This window comes from Neophocaena asiaeorientalis, unplaced genomic scaffold (assembly GCF_003031525.2).
Source record: "Neophocaena asiaeorientalis asiaeorientalis breed wild unplaced genomic scaffold, Neophocaena_asiaeorientalis_V1.1 scaffold141, whole genome shotgun sequence".
NCBI classification, from domain to species: Eukaryota; Metazoa; Chordata; class Mammalia; order Artiodactyla; family Phocoenidae; genus Neophocaena; species Neophocaena asiaeorientalis.
In genome coordinates, this window is record NW_020174267.1 from 3,091,578 (window position 1) to 3,117,026 (window position 25,449).

A 25,449-nucleotide genomic window follows, 5' to 3' on the forward strand; every position below is an offset into this window, starting at 1 on the left:
TATTTTTTTCCAGCCAGGACTGCAGTAGCTGCTTCCTGGAATCCAAAACCTAATAGAAGGATGCCTCTGACGCCTTGTTGCATGTCTTATGTCATATTTATAACAAAGCAAAGGCTATTGTGCTCATTGGACTACAGTTTATGCTTATCCTACAGGTAAGGATTTGCTGTACCTCATAAGGCAAGACCACACTTTTCTAGAAGTCAGTTTCTAACCACAGATGTGGGACCATTCCTAGTGTCAATCACATGTTGCATCTGCTGAAATAGGGAGAAAAGGCCCCCTCTGGGCTCCATGGTAGGGGATAGAGCTTCACCAGACCTAGGACATGTTTGTGTTCTGGGCAGTCAAAAAAGGACAAAGGTTTCCAGGAGTATTCCTGGCCCTGAGAACTGGGAAAAACTTTGTGACAAACAGTTTAATATACTGATTTGAATCACATTTGCATTTTACAAAGTGCTTTCACATATATTATCATATTTATCCAAAAGATGGTATTCTGTAGTCCCCATTTTACAGACAAATTAACTGAGGCTCACAAGAGAACATATTTATAACTTTGTATGGTCATCTATAGAACTTTTGGGGAAATGTTCAGCCTTTAGTACTAGCCCAAAACCTGGTTTAAATCCCAACTCGGCCATTAATTTTTCGTGTAACCTGGGATAAGTCACTTAAATTCATTTTGTTTCCCTTCCTTCCTTCCTTCCTTCCTTCCTTCCTCCCTCCCTCCCTCCCTCTTTCTCTCTTTCTCTCTTTCTTTCTCCCTGCAGAGTGGCTTGCAGGATCTTATTTCCCTGACCCAGGGTTGGAACCCTTGCCCCCTGCAGTGGAAGCACAGAGTACTAACCACTGAACCAACAGGGAATTCCTCCCTTTCTTGTCTATAAGATGATAATGATGATACCTAGTTACATACCAAAAGTTTGTAGGAAGATCAAGAAAAAGAATCCTATTACATGAAATAGACTAGTATATGTTTTTAAATGTGCCTGGACTTTGTTTTAATCAGGGATGGTAAGACACACAGACATGAAACGCTGTTGAAGGAAAAAGTTTTTACACTCACAGATCCCTAGAAGTAGGAGACCTGGTTCCCCACACAGGACCCTGCTGGGAAGCACCAGAGCCGGTCAGAAGGCAGAAGGAGTGAGAGGAAAGCACCTGTGAGAGCCTTTGTTGAGTTGTCTGGTCCCCCGGCCCTGGGTTGATTAAGGTGGAGGAATGTTGGTTTGATGTGCGAAAGCTTGACAAAGGACGTCACTGGGGTGTGTGCTTTGGATTAGCTGATTTGTCTCTAGCTGCACTTGTGTGTTATTTCTAAGAATCCGATGGGCCCCGGAGGGCGGTCTTCCCCTCTGCTCACCTGCCATACCCGAGGCCCTAGATGCCAGAGCATGGAGAATGCAGAAAATAAGAAAAGGCAGTGAGCGCAGTACGAACGCGAGATCCTCTGGTGGTGTTTGTGTAGGGAGGTCAGGAAGGCTATCCCACCACCCCTTTGTGGCTTCTCATGCTTATCTGATCGTCAGTATTTGTCTTCTCGTGGTGACTATTGTGTGTAGAAAAGGCTCGGGCGTATTTCTCTCCGGGCCCACTGCTCCTCTCTCGCTCATTGCCCGTCCGACCGCACGTGCCGCAAGCCGGTGCTCCTGAGTCTCCTCTGCTCGATTCCCTTACAGACTAACTCGCATCCCAAGGGGATGAACTCAAAGGACACCTGAGCAAAGAGCAAACTGGGGTTGGTAGTTTTAAAACTTACTGCCGCTGTGCGTTTCTAAGTAATTCCAGAGCACTTCAGAAAGCAGTACTGCTCTTAGACAAAGCCAGGATAACTGATCTGAATTTCAGGAGAAAATTAAAAATTTTTTAATTCTTTAATTCTTTCTTAAGAAAATTAAGAATTGGTGTATAATTAAGCTTTGGCCAGATTTTTGTACGCATTACAGGAAAAACTGATGGCCCAAAATTAACAATTTGGTAAATGGCTATGACACCATATTACGACTACAGAAGGAACGCTGTAAGTAGTTAATTCACTTATTCATTAATGAGTTCCTTTCATCAAAGCATTCATTAGATTCCTGGCACAGAATATAGGTTCTGGGGGCTCAGTGAGGAAAGCACAGTGGCCTATCTCCGTGGATGTCCTGCTTAGAGGGAGATGATCATTTAGCAAACGATTAGCCCAGAACGATAAGTGCTATCTGGGGTTAAGTTCAGGGCATAGGCAGACTTCCCAGAAAAGCCAGTGCTTGAACTGTCTTGAAAGATGGGTAGAAGTTCACCCAGGAGGAAGAAAGGGGGGGCATTTCGGGTCATGGGACTCATCCTGCTCTACAACTTATTAACTGCGTGACACCAGGCAAAATGCTTAACATGGGAGTAATATTATCTACTTCAGAGGGTGGTGGTGAGGATGAAGTGAGTTAATTTGTGTAGAGCATTCAGAGCAGGGCCTGGCATGTACGAGCAAAGACCTCCAAGCAGAAAGGAGCCGAGCGCCTCAGGGACCAGCGAGCACATTGGAAAGACTCCACGTGGATGTGCGGGAGGACGTCAAGATGGGGTGCAGGTGCACATGGAGGGGGACTTGCAAAGGGACCTGTAAGCTCATTTTCCAACAGTTAGTTATTTCCTTCCTGAATTTTTTTCCTGTCAGGATTTTCTCTTCGTTCCCTGTTCCCTGACCACACACACCCGGCAACTCAACTGTGCTTCATTAGCTTCTTAAAATATTTGTAATTATCTTCCATTATTAACTTAATTGACAGGCCTTCTCTTCCTATTTACAAATCTGGATTCTTCCCTTAATCAGCATGAAATTTTTTTAACCTTTCACCCTGCCTTATATCTTACACTTTTCATTTTATTTTTTTCTATGTGTAAAAGTTACACTCTACACTACATCAGTCTATGGGAACAAATGCTGTATCTTTACATTTCTGCCCCAGTTCAAATGGAATCCAGGCAGAAACTCCAGACTTTTCCGCGGGCCGCTGCCCTGAATACATCCGAGCTTCCTGGCAGTGCTTGTAATGATCTCATTTCGTACTTGCTATTGTCTCAGGGCAGAACTCAGGTTCTTCTCAATAGGGCTCAGGTCCCACCACCACCAACACCACCACAGCTCCACCTCAAACTCCATCAGCCTTTCCTCTAAGTAAACGCAAAGGAGAGTAAAAGCTATGCATTCCATGCAAACGTAGCTTCTAGAAAAGACTCCCAGGCATACCTCTCCCAATAACATCACTGTGCACAAGCTCCTCCCACCTAGAAATCCAGTGCCCTCATTTCTCCTCAAGGTCATATTCCACCACTGCTGGCCTCTGCGTCCACCCTGTCCCCTTTTCCCTCCCTCCCTGTGTCACCTGCAGATACACTTGTCCCAAGGGTCCCAAGACGGAGACAATTTCAGTTCACCTATGGGTAGATGTTTCCCACAAAATACACCCACAGTCAGGATGGCCAAGTCAGGATACGTTTTGATGTTGGTGCCACATTGGACCAAGACCTTGTCCCCTCCAACAATTTACAAGTTTTTATTTATTTATTTATTTATTTATTTTCGGCTGCATTGGGTCTTCATTGCTGCGCACGGGCTTTCTCTAGTTGTGGCAAGCAGGGGCTACTCTTCTTTGCGGTGCATGGGCTTCTCATTGCGGTGGCTTCTCTTGTTGTGGAGCACGGGCTCTAGGCACACGGGCTTCAGTAGTTGCAGCATGTGGGCTCAGTAGTTGTGGCTCACAGGCTCTAGAGTGCAGGCTCGGTAGTTGTGGCACACGGGCTTAGCTGCTCCGTGGCATGTGGGATCTTCCTGGACCTGGGCTCGAGCCCCTGTCCCCTGTGTTGGCCGGCGGATTCTTAACCACTGCGCCACCAGGGAAGTCCCCGTCAATTAGTTTTTGCTAAAGGTCATTCCTTCTAAAGCTACGTAGACTCATGGCAATGCTCAAAGCAAAAAGTGTGCCTGATACACTGTACCAAGGATTATCTTCTATAGCCAGTAAAATAGATTTAAAAAATCCTCTTCCTGTAGCCTACTGGCTAGGGGCCCTGGGATTCAATCCAACCCAAACACACACATCCTATCCAGTGATGCAGTGTGATTTCGTTAGCCTTTTCCCTCACAGAATGTTCAAAGAGATTGTTCAAGGTTATTTCTTTGTGAAGTTTTTGATTGGATTAAAACACCAATATAAATTGAATTTAAACTGTCCAATGGCAATTTTTTTTTATTAAAAATAAAACAAATCCTAAACTCCTGGGGAACAGAACCAGTAGCTTACATCTCTCTGTCTGTTGCACAGCACTTACCTAGCTCAGTGCCTGGTACAAATAAGAACTCTGTAAGTTCATTTGTTGGATGAATGAATTTACTTATTCATGAATAAATTCTTTATTCATGAGTGAACTTATTTACTCACTCATTACTTTTCTTCGTTTCCTTGCATTTTATCTGCCATTTTCTTTATTCTTTGGACTCAGTAATACTTTTCATATCATTTTCAATAAGAGAGCTGAATAAATGCATATTGACCTGACTTGAAAAGAGTAATGGAAACAGACAGAAAACCTTTAGTAATTGGACCCAAAACCTCCCAGTGAGTTGCAAATTAATCCAGTGAAATATTCCGGATGTTTTGGATTAGGGAATTCTATCCCAGACAGGTCACGCTCTCTTACTAACCTTGGGTCTGGTTGAAGGAAGATTCCTCTAATCCAAAACATCCTGCGATTTTAATTTAATTACAAACCACATGTTGTGCAAGTGGAAGTCGGACTTCAAGATGACGTGGCAGAAAGTCCCTGCTTTGATAATGAAAACAGGTGCCATCTAGAGCAATAAAAATGACTGCACCAGGCCAAGCAGTCAGAGACAGGTCCAAACAAGCTGGAATGGCTTTTATTTAACGTGATGTTAGGAGCAATATAATTCTGTGTCATTTGGGGTTAAATTTTTTTTTTTTTTTTACACCATACAGGAAAATCAACTCAAAATTTATTATAGACTTTTTTTTTTCTAACATCTTTATTGGAGTATAATTGCCCCACAATGGTGTGCTAGCTTCCGCTCTACAACAAAATGAATCAGTCACACATACACACATGTTCCCATATCTCTTCCCTCTTGCATCTCCCTTTCTTCCACCCTCCCTATCCCACCCCTCTAGGTGGTCACAAAGCACCGAGCTGATCTCCCTGTGCTATGCAGCTGCTTCCCACTAGCTATCTACCTTACGTTTGGTAGTGTATATATGTCCATGCCTCTCTCTCGCTTTGTCACAGCTCACCCTTCCCCCTCCCCATATCCTCAAGTCCATTCTCTACTAGATCTGTGTCTTTATTCCTGTTTTACCCCTAGGTTCTTCATGACATTTTTTTCCCCTTAAATTCCATATATATGTGTTAGCATACGGTATTTGTCTCTCTCTTTCTGACTTACTTCACTCTGTATGACAGACTCTAGGTCTATCCACCTCATTACAAATAGCTCAATTTCGTTTCTTTTTATGGCTGAGTAATATGGGGTTAAACTTTAATTTCACAGTTTTTAAATATAAAACTACTTTGCTATTTGCACACCAAGTAGACCGTCTAGCCATCTTTAATCTTTTTCCTTACTTCTCGAAACACAACTTATTTTTATGTTCTGCCAACTCTTCTTTCTGACCTCTTACATCTGTCTGTTCGTTGTCCCCATAAGATCCCAACTCTTTCCAACCTCTGCTCTCCTGTCCTGTCCCACTTTGCTCTAAGGAACTCCAAGAAGCAAAGGTAACGCCCCTGTTCAAGAACATTTGAATATCCATCCATCCATCCATCCATCCATCCACCCATCCATTCAACATCTATTAAGTATCTTCTATGTGTAAGGCATTTTGCTTGGTTTGTGAGGGCAGATCAAAGAAAACCAAGTTATTGTTTCCATTCTTCAAGAGAGATTTAAACTTGAAGGGAAGACTGAAGCAGAAGGGGGAACAGGAAAAAGATGGAGCTGATACACATAAATATAAGACACGTAAAGGCCCTACCAGGTCGTAAATAGGTCCCAAACCCAACTCATCATGTTCCCCCACAAACCACTTCCTTTTCCAGCCTTCCTCGTGTGGTCGTGGCTCCACAGCTGCTCCTCTGTCTTCAGGTAGCATTTTATTGTACCCATCTCACGTCCACCTCTATTGTTGTCCTTTATGCATTTGTCCACTTCTTGAGGAGGACTCTATCTTGAACCTGGAATCTGATGGCAGATCTGATTCCTAGTCACCGCCTCATCTCTGGAGATGACTCCAGTTTCCAGAGGAAAAGACACTTCTCAAGGCCTTGATTTATGCAAAAAACCACTTTACTTTTTTCCTTCGCCATTGATCCCCATTTATTGTCATCTCCAAATTATTTGGCTTTTCTTGTTGTGTGGTTGAATCTCCAGAATTCTACCTAAGTGTTCCTTCCTCTCTCCCACACTGTGGCTTCGTACCAGCAGCATGACTGTTTTCCTGACCTACTATAGCAATGGCTTATGAAGCCCAGGGTTCCCTTGGCGGGGGGCGGGGGGAATCTGCATTATTCTAGGAAAAAAAGAACTTTGAAATGAAACAACTGAAGCCTCCTAAACCAAACTCCTGAAGGCTACTCTGCTTTTAAAATCAAAACTAACTATTCCTATCACAACGCAAATGCTTGAACTCTCTGTGCTTCTGTGAGATACAGACCAAGAGAAACTGCCCTTTAAAGAACACCTTGCATGCAGTATTTAAGCTCTATTACTAGGTCAGCCTTTTTTTCCCTCTCCACATCCTTGTAAAATCTTTACAAGCTTCCCAGCATTTTCACACAGTCCATAATACACACAGACACCATTTATCCAAGCCTAGGATTCCTTGTGGGTTGGGGGAGGAAGCACGGGATAGGGATGAAGACAAGATGGAGAGATGTTAATAAAATGATCACCACTGACGGGAAAAGCTGTGAAAGTTGCTGCAAGGGCAAAAGAGGCCACAGAATATCTCTTCAGTGGAATGCCGGATTATGATCTTTGCAGGGTTGTTTTATTCTATAGAGTTGAACATCTTTGTTTCTCACTAGGCTATTTTACAACTCCGTTAAGGTAGAAGTTAACTTGCAGAAAACTAATAGTGATACAAAGGATTCCTGTTCACAGCAGTGCAAACGATCCTATTCATGGCAACTGAAAGGAATTTTGTCAGGGAAAGACTATAAAAACCAGTTGTAAAATGATTCACTTTGTTAAAAAATGGAAACTAACACACCCTTGTAAAGCAATTATACTCCAATAAAGATATAAAAAAACAAAAACCAGTTGTAATATCTTACTGATTCCATCGTGAATTAATAATAGTTAATAATAAATAACTCACAGATTAATGATGACCATTTATTATTTGCATGAGAGTCATGGTTTTACCTTTTTAAGAATTAATTACCCTCTAACGCTGCATCACTGGGTTGCTTTCAGATTACAATCCTTATTGTCACTTCTGCTTATTTTATTCATTCAGCCTGTAAGGAGAAGTGTCTAAGTTTATTAATAGCATAACTGATTTTCTTTGATCATTCTTTGAGTATTTTTCAGAAGTAAATAACTTTCATAAAGGCAAAGAATTTGCTATCAAAGGAAACCAAGAGTTCCAGATGAGTAGTCAATAGCACCGAGGGCTGGAGATGGTTCTGTCACGTGCGCCCCTTTGGCACAGGTGGTTGGGAGCCACTCAGAAGATGGAAGGAAGGGAAAAGAAATCAGGGCCTGGTGACTGCTTGACAGAGGAGGGCGTTCTTGGGCCAGAACACATTGAAGTGTTTGAGGCATTAAGTGCTTAGAAAAGAAGAACAACAACAAAAAAAATGTTGGTCAAATACCATCTTATTCTAAATAGCAGCTGAGTGTAAGCTAGAAAAAAAAGGGGGGGGGTGGAGAATTTGTGAAGGGAACTGGAAGCAACCAGAAATGGGGAAAAGATAAGCAACTCTAAGGATTCTGTGATGCTACAATTCAGAGCTTTTAGCAGTTCAGTTCCTGCCAAGTATTTATCTGATTGGAAGGTAAAAGACCACCTATGGGCTCAGGGATACAAAAGAGAAACACCTAATTTGTGCTTGTTCCACTGATCAGAGATTATAAGCTGCTTGCGCGGTACCGAGGCCTCCACAACTTATTTGTTTGGCTGGTTGGCGTTTCTGAAATGTTTTGAACATAAATACTTTTGGACAGGGTGTGCCTTCTGATGACAGGTCCCCTTCTCTCTGCAAGAGACCGTAAGGCCTCCCTCAGTTGTTTTACCCACGGAAACATTTGAGTTTGCACCCTCAACTAATAATTACATCTTTAAGCAGTTTTTGAAACCATTTACACAGATTTAATGATGTGACAGTATTTATAGCATTTAGCCAGAGCCAAAGGAAGCTCAAGCTCTGCCCCTACGTGAACAAATCACCCTTTGGCAAGTCCCCAATATATAGGCAGAGGACTTGCCCTGCAAAATCCTCTGTTTTGGCAACACCTGGCCAGTGCCGTCTTTTCTTCGCGTCGTTTATGTGTTTACTTTAAATGCACAACTGCTAAAGTTGTCCAAATAAATTTCATTCTATGCCCATTTATTCTTCAGTTTTCTAGATTATTCGAGCAACAAGTCTAGTCCTTAAACAAGGACATTAGTCCCTTTAACTTGTGATTATGAAGCCCTCTAGGCTGACATCAAGCGGCAGACGTAACAGTCCCAAGAAAGACCCATGATTTACACCATCTTGGATGTTGTTTATCATGATGAATACTTCCATGGCCCAGGCACTAAATACTTCATAGGTATTATTTTTCTATCTATCTATTTACTTATTTATTTATTTTTGGCTGTGTTGGGTCTTCGTTTCTGTGCGAGGGCTTTCTCTACTTGCGGCAAGCAGGGGCCACTCTTCATCGCGGTGCGCGGGCCTCTCACTATCGCGGCCTCTCTTGTTGCGGAGCACAGGCTCCAGACACGCAGGCTCAGTAGTTGTGGCTCACGGGCCTAGTTGCTCCGCGGCGTGTGGGATCTTCCCAGACCAGGGCTCGAACCCGTGTCCCCTGCATTGGCAGGGTATTATTTTCTAAAACTCTCATCTTATGGTGTTAGAATCCTAATTTCAGATATGAATAAAAGCTAAAAGAATTCTGAGGCTTAAAATTTAAATCACTGAGCTACTATAACACAGCTACTGTTAAATCTAAGTCTAAAGCATTTGCCCTAAATCTCCAAGCCATTCAAAGGCCCTTTAATTATGGTGCCACAAAAATACTCATGCCCATCTAGCAGGTGAATAATCATGCCTGTAGCAAAGAAGGAATACACACACCTACACTTTAAAAGTTTATACTATGTACTCCTCTTAGATCTTAGAGAAATCATTTATGCTGTCATTGTTCATGATCAAGGTGGATTCAAGAAGGCTCTTTCCAGGGACTTCCCTGGTGGTCCAGTAGTTAAGAATCTGCCTTCCAATGTAGGGGATGCAAGTTCAATCCCTGGCCGGGGAACTAAGATCCCACATGCTGCGGGGCAACTAAGCCTGCACTCTGCAGCTACTGAGCCTGCGTGCCACAGCTAGAGAGCCCGAGTGCCACAACGACTGAGCCCAAGTGCGGCAACTAGAGAGAAGCCCAAACGCCTCAACGAAGATCCCACTGCCACAACTATGATCCTATGTGGCCAAAACAAACAAAACAAAAACAAAAAAGGAAGACTTTTCCCAATAGATTCAAGAGAACATTTTTTCCCCAGTAACACCCTTTAAATTTACCTTCTAGCCCTCGGGTGTTTCTTCACTATTATTTGACATCTGCTATGTTTAGAGACTTTCCAGAACAGGTGTTCTTAACCAGGGGTCCATGAACTTGGATTTTGTCTAATGCTTTTCCCACACCTACTGAGATAGATCATGTGATCATCCTTGCATCCCTGAGATAAATCCCATTTAGTCATGATGTATAATTCTTTTTATTATTTTACTTTTTTTTTTTTTTTTTGCGGTACGCGGGCCTCTCACTGTTGTGGCCTCTCCCGTTGCGGAGCACAGGCTCCGGATGCGCAGGCTCAGCGGCCATGGCTCACGGGCCCAGCCGCTCCGCGGCATGTGGGATCCTCCCAGACCGGGGCATGAACCCGTGTCCCCTGCATCGGCAGGTGGACTCTCAACCACTGCGCCACCAGGGAAGCCCCTATTTTACTATTTTTTATTGTGGTAAAATATATATCACATAATATTTGCCATGTTTAAGTGTATTATTCTTTTTACATGTTGCTGGATTTGATTTGCTTGTATTTTGTTGAGAAATTTTGTGTACATTGAATGTGAATATTGGTCTGTAGTTTTCTTTCTTGTGTGATGTCTTTGTCTGGTTTTGATATCAGAGTAATATTGACCTCATAAAATGGGTTTTTATTTTATTGGGTTTTTAAAAACTTTATTGAAGTATAGTTGATTTACAATGTTGTGTTAATTTCTGCTTTACAGCAAAGTGACTCAGTTATACACATATATATTCTTTTTCAGATTCTTTTCCATTATGGTTTATCACAGGATATTGAGTATAGTTCCCTGTGCTATACAGTAAGGCCTTGTAGTTTATCTGTTCTATATATAATAGTTTGCATCTGCTAATCCCAAACTCCTAATACTTCCCCCCCACCCCCTTCCCTTGGCAACCACAAGTCTGTTCTCATGTCTGTGAGTCTGTTTCTGTTTCATAGATATGTTCATTTGTGTTGTATTTTAGAGTCCACATGTAAGTGATATCATATGGTATTTGTCTTTTTCTTTCTGACTTACTTCACTTTATATGATAATCTCTAGGTCCATCCATGTTGCTGCAAGTGGCATTATAAAATGGGTTTTAAAGTGTTTCCTCTCTGGGAATTCCATGGCGGTTCAGTGGTTAGGGCTCGATGCTTCCACTGCAGGGGGCACAGGTTCAATCCCTTGTTGGGGAACAAAGATCCCACATGCCGCCGTGTGGCACAGCCAAAAACAAAAAACAAAAAAGCATTATAGTCACCAGATACTGCCATGGAGAAAAAAAAAAAAAAAAAAAAAAAAAAGTATAGAAGTGTTTCCTCTCTTCTGTACTTTGGAAGAGTTTGCCTGACATGTAGGATGGAGTTTGATTACGGTGGGGTTTGTTTGTCAAAGTAGGGGGCACCTGCATTTTATCACAATGTGATGAGGAAATATTGACTCATATATAGAATATGCATTTCAACAAAAATTTAAAAATCACTACAAGTAAATATAACAAAATAAACAAGTGCCCTCCTCATGAGATAGAGGAAGGAGTTAAAAATCATATAGTTTAGGAGGCAAATGAAAATATATTTGCAACAGACAAAAAAGGAATAGGTTTTGATTGGTGCCTTAAAAATATGTCAGTGGAAAAGTAAGCATTTGAAAAAAACATGTACTTGTAAAAAATTTATAATGGAAATAATATATAAAAGTAGAGAAAATAGTATAATCAACCCCCATGTTCTTATCTCCTATTCTTCAACAATTACCAACACATGACATCTTTTGTTTTTTCTATACCCACCCTACTCCTCACACCTACTCCTATCTCTGCTGAATTATTTTGAAGCAAGTGTCAGATAACAAAATTATTTTACCCACAAATATTTCAGTCTATATCTGAAAAAACATGGGCTTTAAAAAGCATAGTCTGGGGGCTTCCCTCGTTGCGCAGTGGTTAAGAATCCGCCTGCCAGTGCAGGGGACACGGGTTCGATCCCTAGTCTGGGAAGATCCCACATGCCGCAGAGCAACTAATCCCGTGCGCCACAACTACTGAGCCTGTGTTCTAGAGCCCGCGAGCCACAACTACTGAGCCCGTGTGCTGCAACTACTGAAGCCCATACGCCTAGAGCCCATGCTCCACAACAACAGAAGCCACTGCAATGAGAAGCCCGTGCACCGCAACAAAGAGTAGCCCCTGCTCACCGCAACTAGAGAAAGCCTGCTCGCAACAACGAAGACCCAACGACGCAGCCATGGGACTTCCCTGGTGGCCCAGTGGCTAAGACTCCGTGCTCCCAATGCAGGGGGCCCAATCCAAGGTCGGGGAACTAGATCCCACATGCCGCAACTAAAGATCCCACATGCTGCAAGGGAGATCCCACATGCCGCAACTAAGACCCAGTGCAGCCAAATAAATAAATAAATATTTTTAAAAAAGAAAAAGAAAAGAAATATGGAGCAAATCAAACCTATTAAACAAAAAGCATAGTCACATAAACATCATTGCCACCTCTCCCAATTTAGAGTATTTCCATAACACCATCGAATATCCAAGCAATGTTTTGAGTAGCCCTCATTTCCTCATTATTTATTTATTTATTAAAATGTCTATTTCATATTCCTCATAATTCAAAAACTTTTACAGTTGGTCTGTTAAGTCAGTCTCCATATAAGACCCCTGTATTTGCTGTTGCATTTGACTGATATGTCTCTTAAATCTCTTTTAATCTATAGGTTCCCCTTATTATCTAATTCAATAAATCACAACTTCATACAAGGCCCTGGGCTACGGGGGATTTTGTAACAATCAGAAGTCTCCAAATATGGAACTGGCTGCCTTTAAGTTAGTGCAGTGGGGAACGGAAAGTTGTGAATCGTCAGATTCTGCAGAGGGAATTCCTGCAGAGGTCAAGGGATGGGATTCAATGATACCCATGTCCTTTCTAACCTGGGAGTGGATGAGAGATTTGTACACTATAATTTGTGTGATGTCACTATTAAACTGGCTTACCTGGGGTAGAAAATGACAACCATTTATACAAAGAGACGCAACATGGGTTTCCCTCCAAGTTCAGTTTCCATTTACAGCCTTGTCCACAGAGCCTCAGCATATCAGAGAATCAGCCAGAGTGAGCCCTTAGGGAAAGTCTCCACGGCACGTTCATCCTGGGAGCCCTCTTCATACACGACAGGACAGGCTTCGTGCGAATCACAGCAACTGGCTGTTGGCCATGCATTTCCTGAACTAGCAAGTTCTTTTCCTCTCTCTCCAACTATCTTCTATTTAAATCATACACTTGTCTCTTCTTCTGATACCCACCTCCTTCCTGGGGTTTATTAGCCACTAAGTTCTCAGTCCAAGGAGAAAAGAGAAGCAAGTGGACACATCTGGGACTTGGAAAGTTCTTCACCTACAGCCTGTGTGCTTTCAGAGTCACCCAGCAAGTACTGAGCCCTACTGTGCGCCAGGCTCCGAGACAGGTGCTGGGGTCCATGGAGGAGACACAGGTTCTGCTCTTCTGGGCTGAAGGAGGAAGGAGATGAGAAAGGAGCGGACATGGGAGAGTCAGGAGGGCGAGGGCAGGGAAGGGGGCCTCACCTCCTCATGGACGAGGAGGCGTCCTGCTGGGAAGAGCGTGTGTCATTTGTGACCTGAAGAAGAGGAAGTGTCGGTCAGTAAAGAGGAGAGGGGGCTCCAGGCAGGGGAGAGATGGGTGCAAAGGCCCAGAACAAAGGGGGTTCGGTGAGTTCCAGGAGCTGAAAGGGATTAAGGCGCATTGCAGCTCAGGCTGGAGAGAGAGAGTCTCGAGATGAAGCAGAGAGCAGGCAGGACTCAGGTGGTGGTGCCTGTCCCCGCGCCCTCGGGACGGGGTCACAGTCACCGCCGTTTCCTCCTATGCACACAGTCTTCAGTCCTAAAGGAGTCCTTCCCCAGCCTCTCAAACGCCCCACCAGAGTCTTTCCCTGAGGGGTTAAAATCCAGCCTCTGCTCAGAACCCGCTGGGGGCAGGTAAGGCACTCGGCCTGGGAGAAAAACAGTAAAAGCACGTGGGCCTCCAGTAAGGAGCTCATAACATTATGTTCTGTCTCTCTTTTTAAAACACCAAATGTCAACCACAACAAACACATCCAAGAACCAAGCCTTTAAAAATTAAAGGCTGGAAAAAAAAAAGCCACATCCATCATCAACTCCTTTAGACTAAATATTAAAATAGAGTGTGACACTTATCAGTAATGGTAAAATGAAACTAAGGTAATAAATAGGGTTCTAACTCCCTTGACAAAGTATTTTTAGTGGAGGTATAATTGACATATAACATGAGTTTCAGGCATGCATCATAATGGTTTGATATCTGGATATACTGCAAAGTGATCACCACAGTAAGCCTAGCTAACGCCCATCATCACTCTTAAGATCTACTCTTAGCAACTCCCAAATATACAATACAGTGTATTAACTATCGTCACCGTGCTGCACGTTACGTCCCCATGACTTCCTTTATAACTGGACGTTTACACCTTTTGAGTATCTTCGCCCACTTTGCTCCTCGCCCTTCCTGCCCACATCTTCAATAAGCAATCCATTCTTTGTAGCTTTGAGTTCTGTTTCGATGTGGGGTTTTTTTGTGTGTTTGTTTTGTTTTTGTTTATTTTTGACAAAATGTGTTTAACAGTGAGGATGAGAAACCTGGTGCCACGACTACACCGTGGGGCCTGACAGCACTGACCATGGTGCTTAGCATCCAGGGCTCCCTGGCCATTGAGTTTCTGCTCAGGACACTCCTGAGACCTTCGCGTATATTAACAACACCCTGGGGAGGTGGTAGAGTACAACACGGGCTGAGGAAGAGATGGGCAGCGGGCATCGCAGGCGGCCGTAATGCTCAGTGATTCCCAGTGACGAGGGACCAGGGGAGAGCTCTTCTCTCAGCCAGGTACCACCCTGTGATGTCTAAGTCTAGGCTGAATAGTAATAGCAAATTCCACTGACATCCTATTTCCTGAAGTTCTCATTTTTAAAACTCAGCGGAGCTTGACCTTGAGTGTGTATCAGGATCACCTGGAGGGTTTGTGAACCCAGGGGCCCCACCCTGGAGTCTGACTCAGCAGGTCTGGAGAGTGTCCGGAAGTTTGCACTTGTGACAAGTTCGCAGGTCATGCTGCTGCTGTTGGTCCAGGGACCACACTCTGAGAATCACTGATGAACTTGTTCCACAAAAACTGCTCAAGGGCTGCTCTGTGCCAGGCTGTTCAGCTTTGGAGGACACAAACTCCTGCCCTCCAGGGGCTCGCCCACTAGTGGAGGAAAGAGAAATAAAAAGGAAGTAACGGGGCTTCCCTGGTGTCGCAGTTGTTGAGAGCTCGTCTGCCGATGCAGGGGACACGGGGATGCAGGGGACACGGGTTCGTGCCCCGGTCAGGGAAGATGCCGCGGAGCGGCTGGGCCCGTGAGCCATGGCCGCTGAGCCTGCGTGTCCGGAGCCTGTGCTCCGCAACGGGAGAGGCCGCAACAGTGAGAGGCCCGGGTACCGCAAAAAAAAAAAAGAAAAAAAAAGGAAGTAATCTAACGCAATAAAACCAGGCTCTAATGGGGTTAGAAGAGGCTGTGATGGGCACAGAGAAGGGGAATGGCCCCATTCGTCTGGGGGAGCTGAAGGCAGGTCAGCCTGGGCTTCCTGCAGGGAGGGGAGATAATGTGAGACCAGGAAGAAGGAGCCACGTGCACAGAAAGGGCAGGAGGCCCACAAGCAGTGGCCTGTGTCTCAGTGGACCTTGGAGGGGGCGAGGGGGGAGAGCGCTCACAGTAAATGACCAGGGATGGCGTTGGAGGAGGACTGCATCAAAGACTGATAAAGCGTCCTGAGTGGGGTGAACCCTGATGGGATTTGCCTTTTGGGAGGATCGTTCTGGTGGTAGAGGGGATAAAGATGGGGGTGGCATAAGGGTGGGACAGACCTGTCTGGAGGCTCTTTTCTGGAGCACACGAGGCAGGTTTAAGCTTGGGTGGCTTAAACAACAGAAATTCATTCTCTCACAGTTCTGGAGGCCAGAAATCCAAAATCAAGGTGTGGGAAGGGGTGGCTCCCTCTGGGGGCTGTGAGGACAGTCTGTTCCCTGCCTGTCTCCTCATTTCTGGTGATGTGTTGACAATCTCTGGTGTTCCTTGGCTTGGAGACACAGCACCACCATGTCTGCCTGCGTCTTCCGCTGGTGTTCCCCCTGTGTCCAAACGTCCCCTTTTCATAAGGACACCAATCATACCAGCTGGATTAGGACCCGCCCTAGTGACCTCACCTTAATTACATCTGCAACACCTCAAGGTCACATTCTGAAGGACAGAGTTGCAGGACATCAGGCTGGTGTGAAATGGAAGGGGCCAGGGCTTATGGGCAGGCACTGGCAACTCTCACCCATGTTATTAAACACTGGCTATAGAACAGTCTACAGCATGGAGGAGTGCCTTCTCAAGGGTTGTACTCCTGCAATTATTTCTTTTTCTACTTCTTTTCTGTTCCTCCTCACAGCAAAATTTCCCACAGGAGTTGTTATAACCACTGTCTCCACACCTTCACACACTGTTTTCTGTTCAACACAGTTTTATAGGGTTTCTCTCTCTCTCTGTCTTTAAAATGCTGCCTTTTCTAAGTCAAAAATCTCCACTTTGCCTAATCAAATTGTTACTCTTCTGTCTTCAGAAGCATCGGTTCCAGCTTTTCCTGCACGTCTGTGACTGCACGTTTTCTCCCACCTCAGTCTCCTTGGGTGGGTCTCTACCTGTAAATGTTGGAGGGCTTCAGGGCTCCATCTTTGGTTTCTCTGTCCCTCTCTCTCTTTTTGGTTTGTTCCTATACATCTTATTTCTTTAATGAAAATTCGTAAATAACTCTAGGAAAATGTCAACACGCGGGCCCCTCGCTGCTGTGGCCTCTCCCGTTGCGGAGCACAGGCTCCGGACGCGCAGGCTCAGCGGCCATGGCTCACGGGCCCAGCCGCTCCGCGGCATGTGGGATCTTCCCAGACCGGGGCACGAACCCACGTCCCCTGCATCAGCAGGCGGACTCCCAACCACTGCGCCACCACGGAAGCCCTCAACACTTTATATAATCTGTTTTGGATATATGTACATTTGAAAAATAAAATTGGGCGTATTTTTAGCATTCTTGAAATATTTCATATTAAAAGAAGAAGGGAAATTTACTAATCATTTAGGAACACTTATAAAGCCGTTAACAAGCCAAAACACCTTCTGATAACATTCACTTCTCCAGCTGTCATTCTTCGGGCAATTTCAGTCTCACAGAAGACAACTGAGACCAAGAGGCATCTAAGTTGCCAAAATTGTGTGTCCAAACTCATCATTATTTTTCGTAGCAGAGACCCTCAGACGCTTACTTTAAAGCCTATTAAACCTTACTTAACAAGCCAATTTAAAAATAGTAAAAAGTAAAATATTATTAGAAAAGGAAAGAGAAGAAAAATATATAAAAAACGGACATGAAAGTTTTAAAAGATAAATGGTTGCTATTAAATGTATGTAAGTAAATCCATAAACCCCTACACCTGTGTCTCATTAGGCCCTAAGGGTATTGTACCAAATGACACAACACTACTTGCTGATAATTATACCAAATAATTAATACTGTTTGTTATCGTATTCTGCATACTCTAAGAGTGGAGGGATATCAGCAACACATTTGACAAAAATGCCCATCAAAAAAGTCAATATTTTTTGTTTCAATACTGAAACATAGTGGACTTCATTTCTGTTGTTCATATTAAAATAGAAGCCTTCACTCAAAGGTGTGACCCTAAGGATGGGAATTGCACACACAGTATAAGTTGTAAGCTCTGTGAGGGTAGGAAACATACGTTTCATTTAGATTCAATTTGCTAATTTTATACCCATAGCTTCCCTGAGAGTGCAGTTGAAAATAGACTGTCTAGATGGAGTGAAGGGAAGTCCCTTTTCAGAAAACAAAAAAGAATTCTAGAGTTCTTTATGTTCGGGAAGAGCATTTCAGCTTTTTAACCCCTGAATGTCATATATCTATGATTATCCAAAACAGAGATTTAACATTAATATAATGCAATGCAAATTAATTTTATAAATGTATTTCTTACCTCAAATTCTATTTCTCTTAGTTTAACTGAAGTCCCATTTAATAAACAAAAAAAGTTTAATGAAGAAAAAATGGACCTGCTGATGGTAATTTGCAAGGGATGGAAAGGAGGTTAATGATGATCACTTTGGTAGTGTGTTAAACATTACTTTTTAAAAATTGACAGGAGATAGGCTAAGTCTGGCCTTCTAATTTTCCTGACTGAGTTGGAGAAAGCTGTATCTCTATCGGATGATGTATAAGCCTGTGAAATTCTCTAAGGGATCCATGGGACAATTTATTAATATGAATCTCAGTCTCTAACTTAAAAAAAATCTCTTTATGTCCTCTATTATAACACTTCACCTTTTGGATATATAATATTCATCGATATCTTATTAGTATTTCATAGATTTTTCTTTTTTCTCTCTTTTTTTTTTGTAGTGGCAAGTACAGAGATTTCCCATATCTGCCCTGTCCCCGCACTCCATAGCCTCCCCACTACCAACATTCCTCCACCAGAGTGAAACCCTTGCTACAATTGATGAATCTACACTGACACATCATAGTCACCTGAAATCCATAGGTTTTTTAAAAATATATTTTATTTATTTATTTATTGGCTGCATCAGGTCTTAGTTGCGGCACGTGGGATCTTTCCTTGCGGTGCGTGCGTTCTTGTTTCGGCATGCGGGCTTCTCTCTAGTTGTGGCACGTGGACTCAAGGGTGCACGGGCTCTGTAGTTTGCGGCACATGGACTCTTTCGTTGAGGCGCGCGAGCTCAGTAGAAGTGCGTGCGTTCTTGTTTCAGCATGCGGGCGTCTCTCTAGTTGTGGCACGTGGACTCAAGGGTGCACGGGCTCTGTAGTTTGCGGCACATGGACTCTTTCGTTGAGGCGCGCGAGCTCAGTAGTAGTGGCGTGTGAGCTCAGCAGTAGTGGTGTGCGGGCTTAGTTGCCCCACGGCATGAGGGATCTTAGGTCCCCAACCAGTGATCGAACCCTCGTCTCCTGCATTGCAAGGTGGATTCTTTACCACTGGACCACCAGGGAAGTCCCCCGGAGTCCATAGCTTACGTTAGGGTTCACTCTTGGTGTTGTGCATTCTATGGTTTTGGACAAATATATAATGACATTTCCATCATTATGGTATCATACAGAGTATTTTCATTGTCTTAAAATCCTCTGTGCTCCACCAGTTCATCCCTCACTCCCACCTCCACCCTCTGGCAGCCACTGATCTTTTTATTGACTCCAAAACTCTCGTCCCCTGCATTCCAAGGTGGATTCTTTACCACTGGACCACCAGGGAAGTCCCCCGGAGTCCATAGCTTACGTTAGGGTTCACTCTTGGTGTTGTGCATTCTATGGTTTTGGACAAATATATAATGACATTTCCATCATTATGGTATCATACAGAGTATTTTCATTGTCTTAAAATCCTCTGTGCTCCACCAGTTCATCCCTCACTCCCACCTCCACCCTCTGGCAGCCACTGATCTTTTTATTGACTCCATAGTTTTGCCTTTCCGTCATATACTTAGAATCCTAAAGTATGTAGCCTTTTCAGACTGGCTTCTTTCACTTAGTTATAAGCATTTAAGTTTCCTTCATGTTGTTTCGTGTCTTGGTAGCTCATTTCTTTTTAGTGCTGAATAATACTCCACTGTCTGGATGAACCAGTTTATTTATCCATTTGCCTACTGAAGGACGTTTTGGTTACTTCCAGGTTTTGGCAGCTATGAATAAAGCTTCCATAGATTCAAAAAAATTCCTTTCCTTCAAAATTAAGCATATAATCAGTGAGTTGACTTCCAATATGCATCCGAACCAGGTTGAAGAGTTACCTCCTTTGTTCTACTTCATACTCTCTCCATCTTTGCAGGAATTGCATTATTACTATTAGTATATTAATTTTTCCATCTTCTATTCATTTATTTTAAAGAATGCAGGAAAATGTAATAAAACACCAAAATGGATCTACAAACAAGTGCCATTATAAGACAGGCATGGTTGTTTTATGGAAACTGAACCAGTTGACTGACAGGCAGAGATGGATGGCAATGCTTGATAGTCAGTGGCTGGATGAAAGTCTAAATCTGAAATAAGAAAAGCGGTTTGAGGGCAGAAGAGTAAAGGCTGCAGTCCTATAGGACACACAGACGTGTGCTAGAAATAGCCTGCCTGGCAATCTTGATTAATGAGTAAAGACTTAAGTTGACTGACTATTGAAAAATGATAAATGACACATACATACACACTAGTTGGTGAAAGGTGTGGAAACTTTGGTCTCAATTCAGAGAGAGTGGCATCTCTGACAGTATACGGGCAAGCTATACTACATAGTTTGATTCTGAACTTTGCATGGACACATGACATGGCGTTACATGTATCCTTACAGATCAGCTCATTCTGAAGAGCTGGCACCTCAGGCTTTCTGACCTAAACTACTAGATTTGGGTCAAAGGCCAGTTGCTCTTTCCCAATTGCTTCTTTTTTTTTTTTTGGTACGCCGGCCTCTCACTGCCGTGGCCTCTCCCGTTGCGGAGCACAGGCTCCGGACGCGCAGGCCCAGCGGCCATGGCTCACGGGCCCAGCCGCTCCGCGGCACGCGGGATGTTCCCAGACCGGGGCACGAACCCGCGTCCCCTGCATTGGCAGGCGGACTCCCAACCACTGCGCCACCAGGGAAGCCCCCAATTGCTTCTTATCCAAAGCTGCCACCTTATCTTGGTTCCTCTGTGTAGTAGACAGTGGTCAGTAGTTAAATGCCATCAGCAGGCAGAATCCAGCAAAACCCACTGCAAAGTAAAAGAAGAAGAATATCCTTAGCTACCAAAGCTCAGGCATAGTCAAATGTTAGGAATCCAGAAAGAACCTACAGTTGAGTCAATAAAAGTATTAACCATCAGAGCAGTAAACAGGGTTCAATGCACAAGTCAAGGAGCTGGCTCACCCTCAGTCCACAGGTGAGGTGACATACGACATGTGGTTGCCATGAAAGAGAAATGAAGGAATGGGAGTGGCAGGCGGAGTCTAACAGCCTCTTTGCTGAAATCCTCACAACTTCTCTGTTGCTTTCGTCACTGCACTCTCAGGATACAGCTTTTGTAAGTTCTTCCATTCTGGCCATTGTTCAAAGCTTTCAATACCATTTTTTGTTTGTTTGTTTGTTTTGTTTTTTTGCGGTACGCGGGCCTCTCACTGCCGCGGCCTCTGCCGTTGCGGAGCACAGGCTCCGGACGCGCAGGCTCAGCGGCCATGCCTCACGGGCCCAGCTGCTCCGCGGCATGTGGGATCCTCCCGGACCGGGGCACGAACCCGTGTGCCCTGGATCGGCAGGCGGACTTTCTACCACTGCGCCACCAGGGAAGCTTTCAATACCGTTTTATGTGTTCCTCTTGCAGAACTATTCCCTTCGTCCTTCTTTGATGCTCTTCCTTACTTTATGTAGGTCTTTGTTTCTGACATTATTTTCCTTCTCAATGCTTTTAACATTTTTTGCAAAGCAAGTCCACGGGCAACAAAGTCCCTCAGTTTTTGTTTGTCTGAAAAAAAAATTTCTCCTTCATTTTTGAAAGATCATTTCACAAGGTACAGAATTCTAGGTTGGTGATTTCTTTTCTCTCAACACTTAAAATTTTTCACTCCACTCTCTTCTTGTTTGCATGATTTCTGCAGAGAAGTTGGATGTAATTCTTATCTTTATTCCTCTATAGCCAAAGTGTTTTTCTTTAATTTGAAAATAGTATACCTAGTTGTAGGAGTTGGTTTTTTTTTTGACATTAATTCTGCTTGGTGTTCTCTGAGCTTCCTGGACCTGTGGTTTGGTGTTTGACATTCATTGGGGGAAATTTTCAGTCATTATTGTTTTAAACGTTTCTTTCGTCCCTTTCTCTCTTGCTTCTCCTTCTGGAATTCTCAATAAGCAGATGTGGAATCTTTTGTATTTGTTCCTCAGTCCTGGATATTCTGGTTTTTCTAGCCTTCGTTCTCTTTGCCTTTTGGCCTTTGTGGATTCTATTGATATATCCTCTAGCTCAGCAACTCCTCCCTCAGCTGTGGCCAGTCTGCTAATAAGCCCATCAGAGGCATTCTTCATTTCGGTTACAGCGCTTTTTATCTCTAGCGTTTCTTTTCGGTTCTTTCTAAGGATTTCCATCTCTCTGCTTACACTGCTCCTCTGTTTTTGCATGCTGTCTACTTTATCCATTAGAGCCCTTGGTGTATTAATCATAGTTGCGTTTAAATTCCTGGTCTGATAATTCCAACATCCCTGCCACATCTGGTTCTGATGCATGCTCTGTCTCTTCAAAAAAAATTTTTTTTTGGCTTTTGGTGTGCCTTGTAACTTTTTTTCGATATGCAGACACAATGTCCTAGGTTAAAGGAACTGCTGTAACAAGGCCTTAGTAATGAGGTGGTGAGGTGTGAGGGCAGGCAGTTCCCACGATTAAGTCTCAATCCCCCAGTGAGCTTCTGCCTCTGGACCATGAACTTCACAAGTGTTTCTCATTTTTTTTTCCCCCCACCCCTTCCCTTATGTGGGACAGGATGGCTAGAGACAGCTGGAGCTGGGTATTTCTCTTCCCCCAGGTCAGTTAGGCTCAGTTAACACCCCAGCAGGTTAGACTCTGGTTAACTAGTTTCCCCCAAGGGCAAGCCTTGGAGTCTTCTGGTCTATTTCAAATTGGCTACTTTCCCCTCCCCCAGCAGGAAGGCTGAGGGATTTTTCTCTGGTATTTTCTGTAGGATCCTGGTGGAGCTCCTGGAGGAAAATCTCACCGTGTTGTGAGTCCTCGCATGACTGGGTCCCCCTGTAGTTTCTAACTCTCACATTGTCACACTGAGCCTCCAGCAATTGTCAGTTATAGTTCTGGTTTTCCTCCCCAGGCACAGGTCCCCCTGGTGGTTTTGCTCTGGGAAGCCTCCATTTCCTCTCTTCACTGGGGGGGCCTCCCCAGTCTTGGGGGTGGCAGTTTGCCTAGTGACCTCGCCTCTCTTCCAGATGCAACAGGTCTCTCTTCCCTTTAAAAAAAAATCTACACTCACCCAAGTTATCTTATCCAATGCCATGGATTTTTTGTTTTCACTTTTTGGGGATCTTTTTTTCTCCCAGATTTGGACAAGGCTGGCTCCTTCTTGGTTTCCCATTTCAGCTCAAGTTTCTTGACTGCAATTTAAATCGGGATTTGCTGGCCATCTCCAACTACTCTCTATTATTTCCTCTTGAGAAGATAAAACTTACATGCCCTTTTTACCATTGATCCCCAGTTCTTAGAAGGGTGTCTGATGTATGGTGGATGTTCAAAAAACACTTGTTTAAAAATGACTTATTTAATCATTCTGCTATTGCTGAACGTAGAATGTTTATAAATTATTATAATAAGCACTGCTCTGATAAACATATGTGTACATAAATAAATTTGTACATATGTGTCTATAATGACTTTTTTTTTTTTTTGCGGTACGCGGGCCTCTCACTGCTGTGGCCTCTCCCGTTGCGGAGCACAGGCTCCAGACGCGCAGGCTCAGCAGCCATGGCTCACGGGCCCAGCCGCTCCGCGGCATGTGGGATCTTCCCGGACCGGGGCACGAACCCGCGTCCCCTGCATCGGCAGGCGGACTCTCAACCACCGCGCCACCGGGGAAGCCCCCCAGGGTACATTTTTGAGTAGCAAAGGCAGGCAGAGCCTGAGCCTCCTCTTTCCACCTTCTGGGGTGCGTGGGCTCAGAGCAAGCACTTTTGGCAGAGTTTGCAGCCAGGTACTAGTAAGTGGGTGCCTGCGCGCTGGACCCGGTGTGCTGTTTAGCCCGCCTACCCGCCTCCATCAACTGCGCCTGCGGCGTTGCCTCACACCTGCCTGTGGCTCCTGGCAGCGTCCGCTCGGCCCCACTTCGTCCGGCAGCCCTGCACCTTGCGCGCTGGCTTCGCCTCCCAGGCCTCTAACACCTGCGCGTACAGGGAGCTCCTCCCCTCCCCGCCCCCGACCCTAAGCGTTCCCGGAAGGCGGCGTGGCTGGGGGTAGACGCGGACGGAACGGCCGCGGGTGCTCCACTCCAGGTTCCTACGGAGCGGAGGCGCCCGGGGCTCCAGACTCCCCGCCAGCGCCGGCAAGATGCTGCCGGCGTACCCGGAGGTGCCGCCGAGCCCGCTGCAGGACGCGAACCTCTGCTCCCGCCTGTTCTGGTGAGCGCCCCGCCTGAGCTGCGACATCCCGCTAACGCGGGCCCCTGCCGGACGCCGCCGGCGCCCTTTAGGGGGCAGAGTGTTGGGCGGGGGGAGCGCTTTCCGCCGCCGCTGGAGCCTTCCCACGCCAGCGGCGTGTTCCGCTTTGCGCCCCTGCGCGCGGGCCGCGCGGGAGCAGACCCGGGGAGGGAGACCCGGCGACCTGGTGGCTGGGGCGCAGGGTCTGCCTCCCTTGCCGCTAGTCGCCCCGCCAACCTGCAATGCCAGAGAGCAGGAGGCGGGGAGGCTGAGACCCGAAGCTGCCCCGGGGGCGTCATCACCCAGCGGGAGGAGGGACTGCAGTCCCTGCACCCCACCGTCAGCCGGCTTCCCCCATGCCGCTCAGTAATTCGCAGTTTTGAACTAAAGCTGTAGCCTTTTTACCCCAAAGCAATCAGCTTATTAACAACCTCCTGTATCTAGTTAGCGCCCTGGACCGCTGCCGGCTTCCAGTAATATCACCACCCCTTCCCATATATCTTATGTGACAGCGCGTTCCAACTGCACCCAGCTCCCTCTGTCCTTGTGTCTATGACCACGTCTCTCTCTGCCTCCCTCTCTCCGTGTGTGTCTTTCACTGTATGTCCTGGTACCTAATCATAGCAAATTTCGTGTTGGTGAAAAACACTTATTTTTTATTTAAGGATTAAAAAACTTATTTTTTATTTAATATTTATTTTATTCTTGAAAACGTTTTGATTGGGACACACAGCCACTACTGGAGTGTGTATTTGACCAGCCCCTTTCCCTATTTCGAATATTTCCACTTCCACCTTTGAGGACCACTCTGGGGATGGGGTCCCTGAAGCCTGTGGGGTCTTATCCATATCTTTAGCCTTTGGAGAAGCAGTGCATGGTCTTGATGCAGGTGGTCTGCCTAGGAATCATTTGGTCCTGAAACCACTGAAGGTTCCTTGAACTGGGAGGAAACACACAGATAAAAAACGGCTCAGAGAGGTGAAGCTCTTAACTAAAGTTTTCCATCTAGTAGCTGGGACTACTAACAAGATGGGCCTGAAACTTGGGGCTTTTTTTTTTTTTTTTGGTTATTTATTTGGCTGCATTGGGTCTTAGTTGTGGCACACGGGATCTTTCGTTGCAACGCGTGGGCTTCTCTCTAGTTGTGGTTTGTGGGCTACAGAGCGCGCGGGCTCAGTAGTTGCAACACACATGTCCCGTGGCATGTGGGATCTTAGTTCCGCGACCAGGGATCGAACCCTTGTCCCCTGCATTGGAAGGTGGATTTTTTTTTTTTTTTTTTTTTTTTTTTTTTTTTTGGTTGCTTTTCCTTTTTTTTTTTTTTTTTTTTTTTTTTTTTTGTTTGTCTTTTTTTTTTCTTTT

At 44.8% G+C, this 25,449-nt stretch overlaps 1 protein-coding gene across 1 annotated transcript in view; it reads left to right on the plus strand.

The window, feature by feature from the left end:
- The first annotated feature begins 2,464 nt into the window (after positions 1–2,464).
- The window catches only part of LOC112406478 (multidrug resistance-associated protein 4-like), a 151,837-nt gene continuing 128,852 nt past the window's right edge, over positions 2,465–25,449 (plus strand). Inside the window, exons 1-3 of the mRNA XM_024755259.1 lie at positions 2,465–2,607; positions 3,378–3,429; positions 23,845–24,453. Coding sequence (XP_024611027.1) covers positions 2,465–2,607; positions 3,378–3,429; positions 23,845–24,453 — 804 coding nt within the window. The remainder of the gene's footprint in view (positions 2,608–3,377; positions 3,430–23,844; positions 24,454–25,449) is intronic.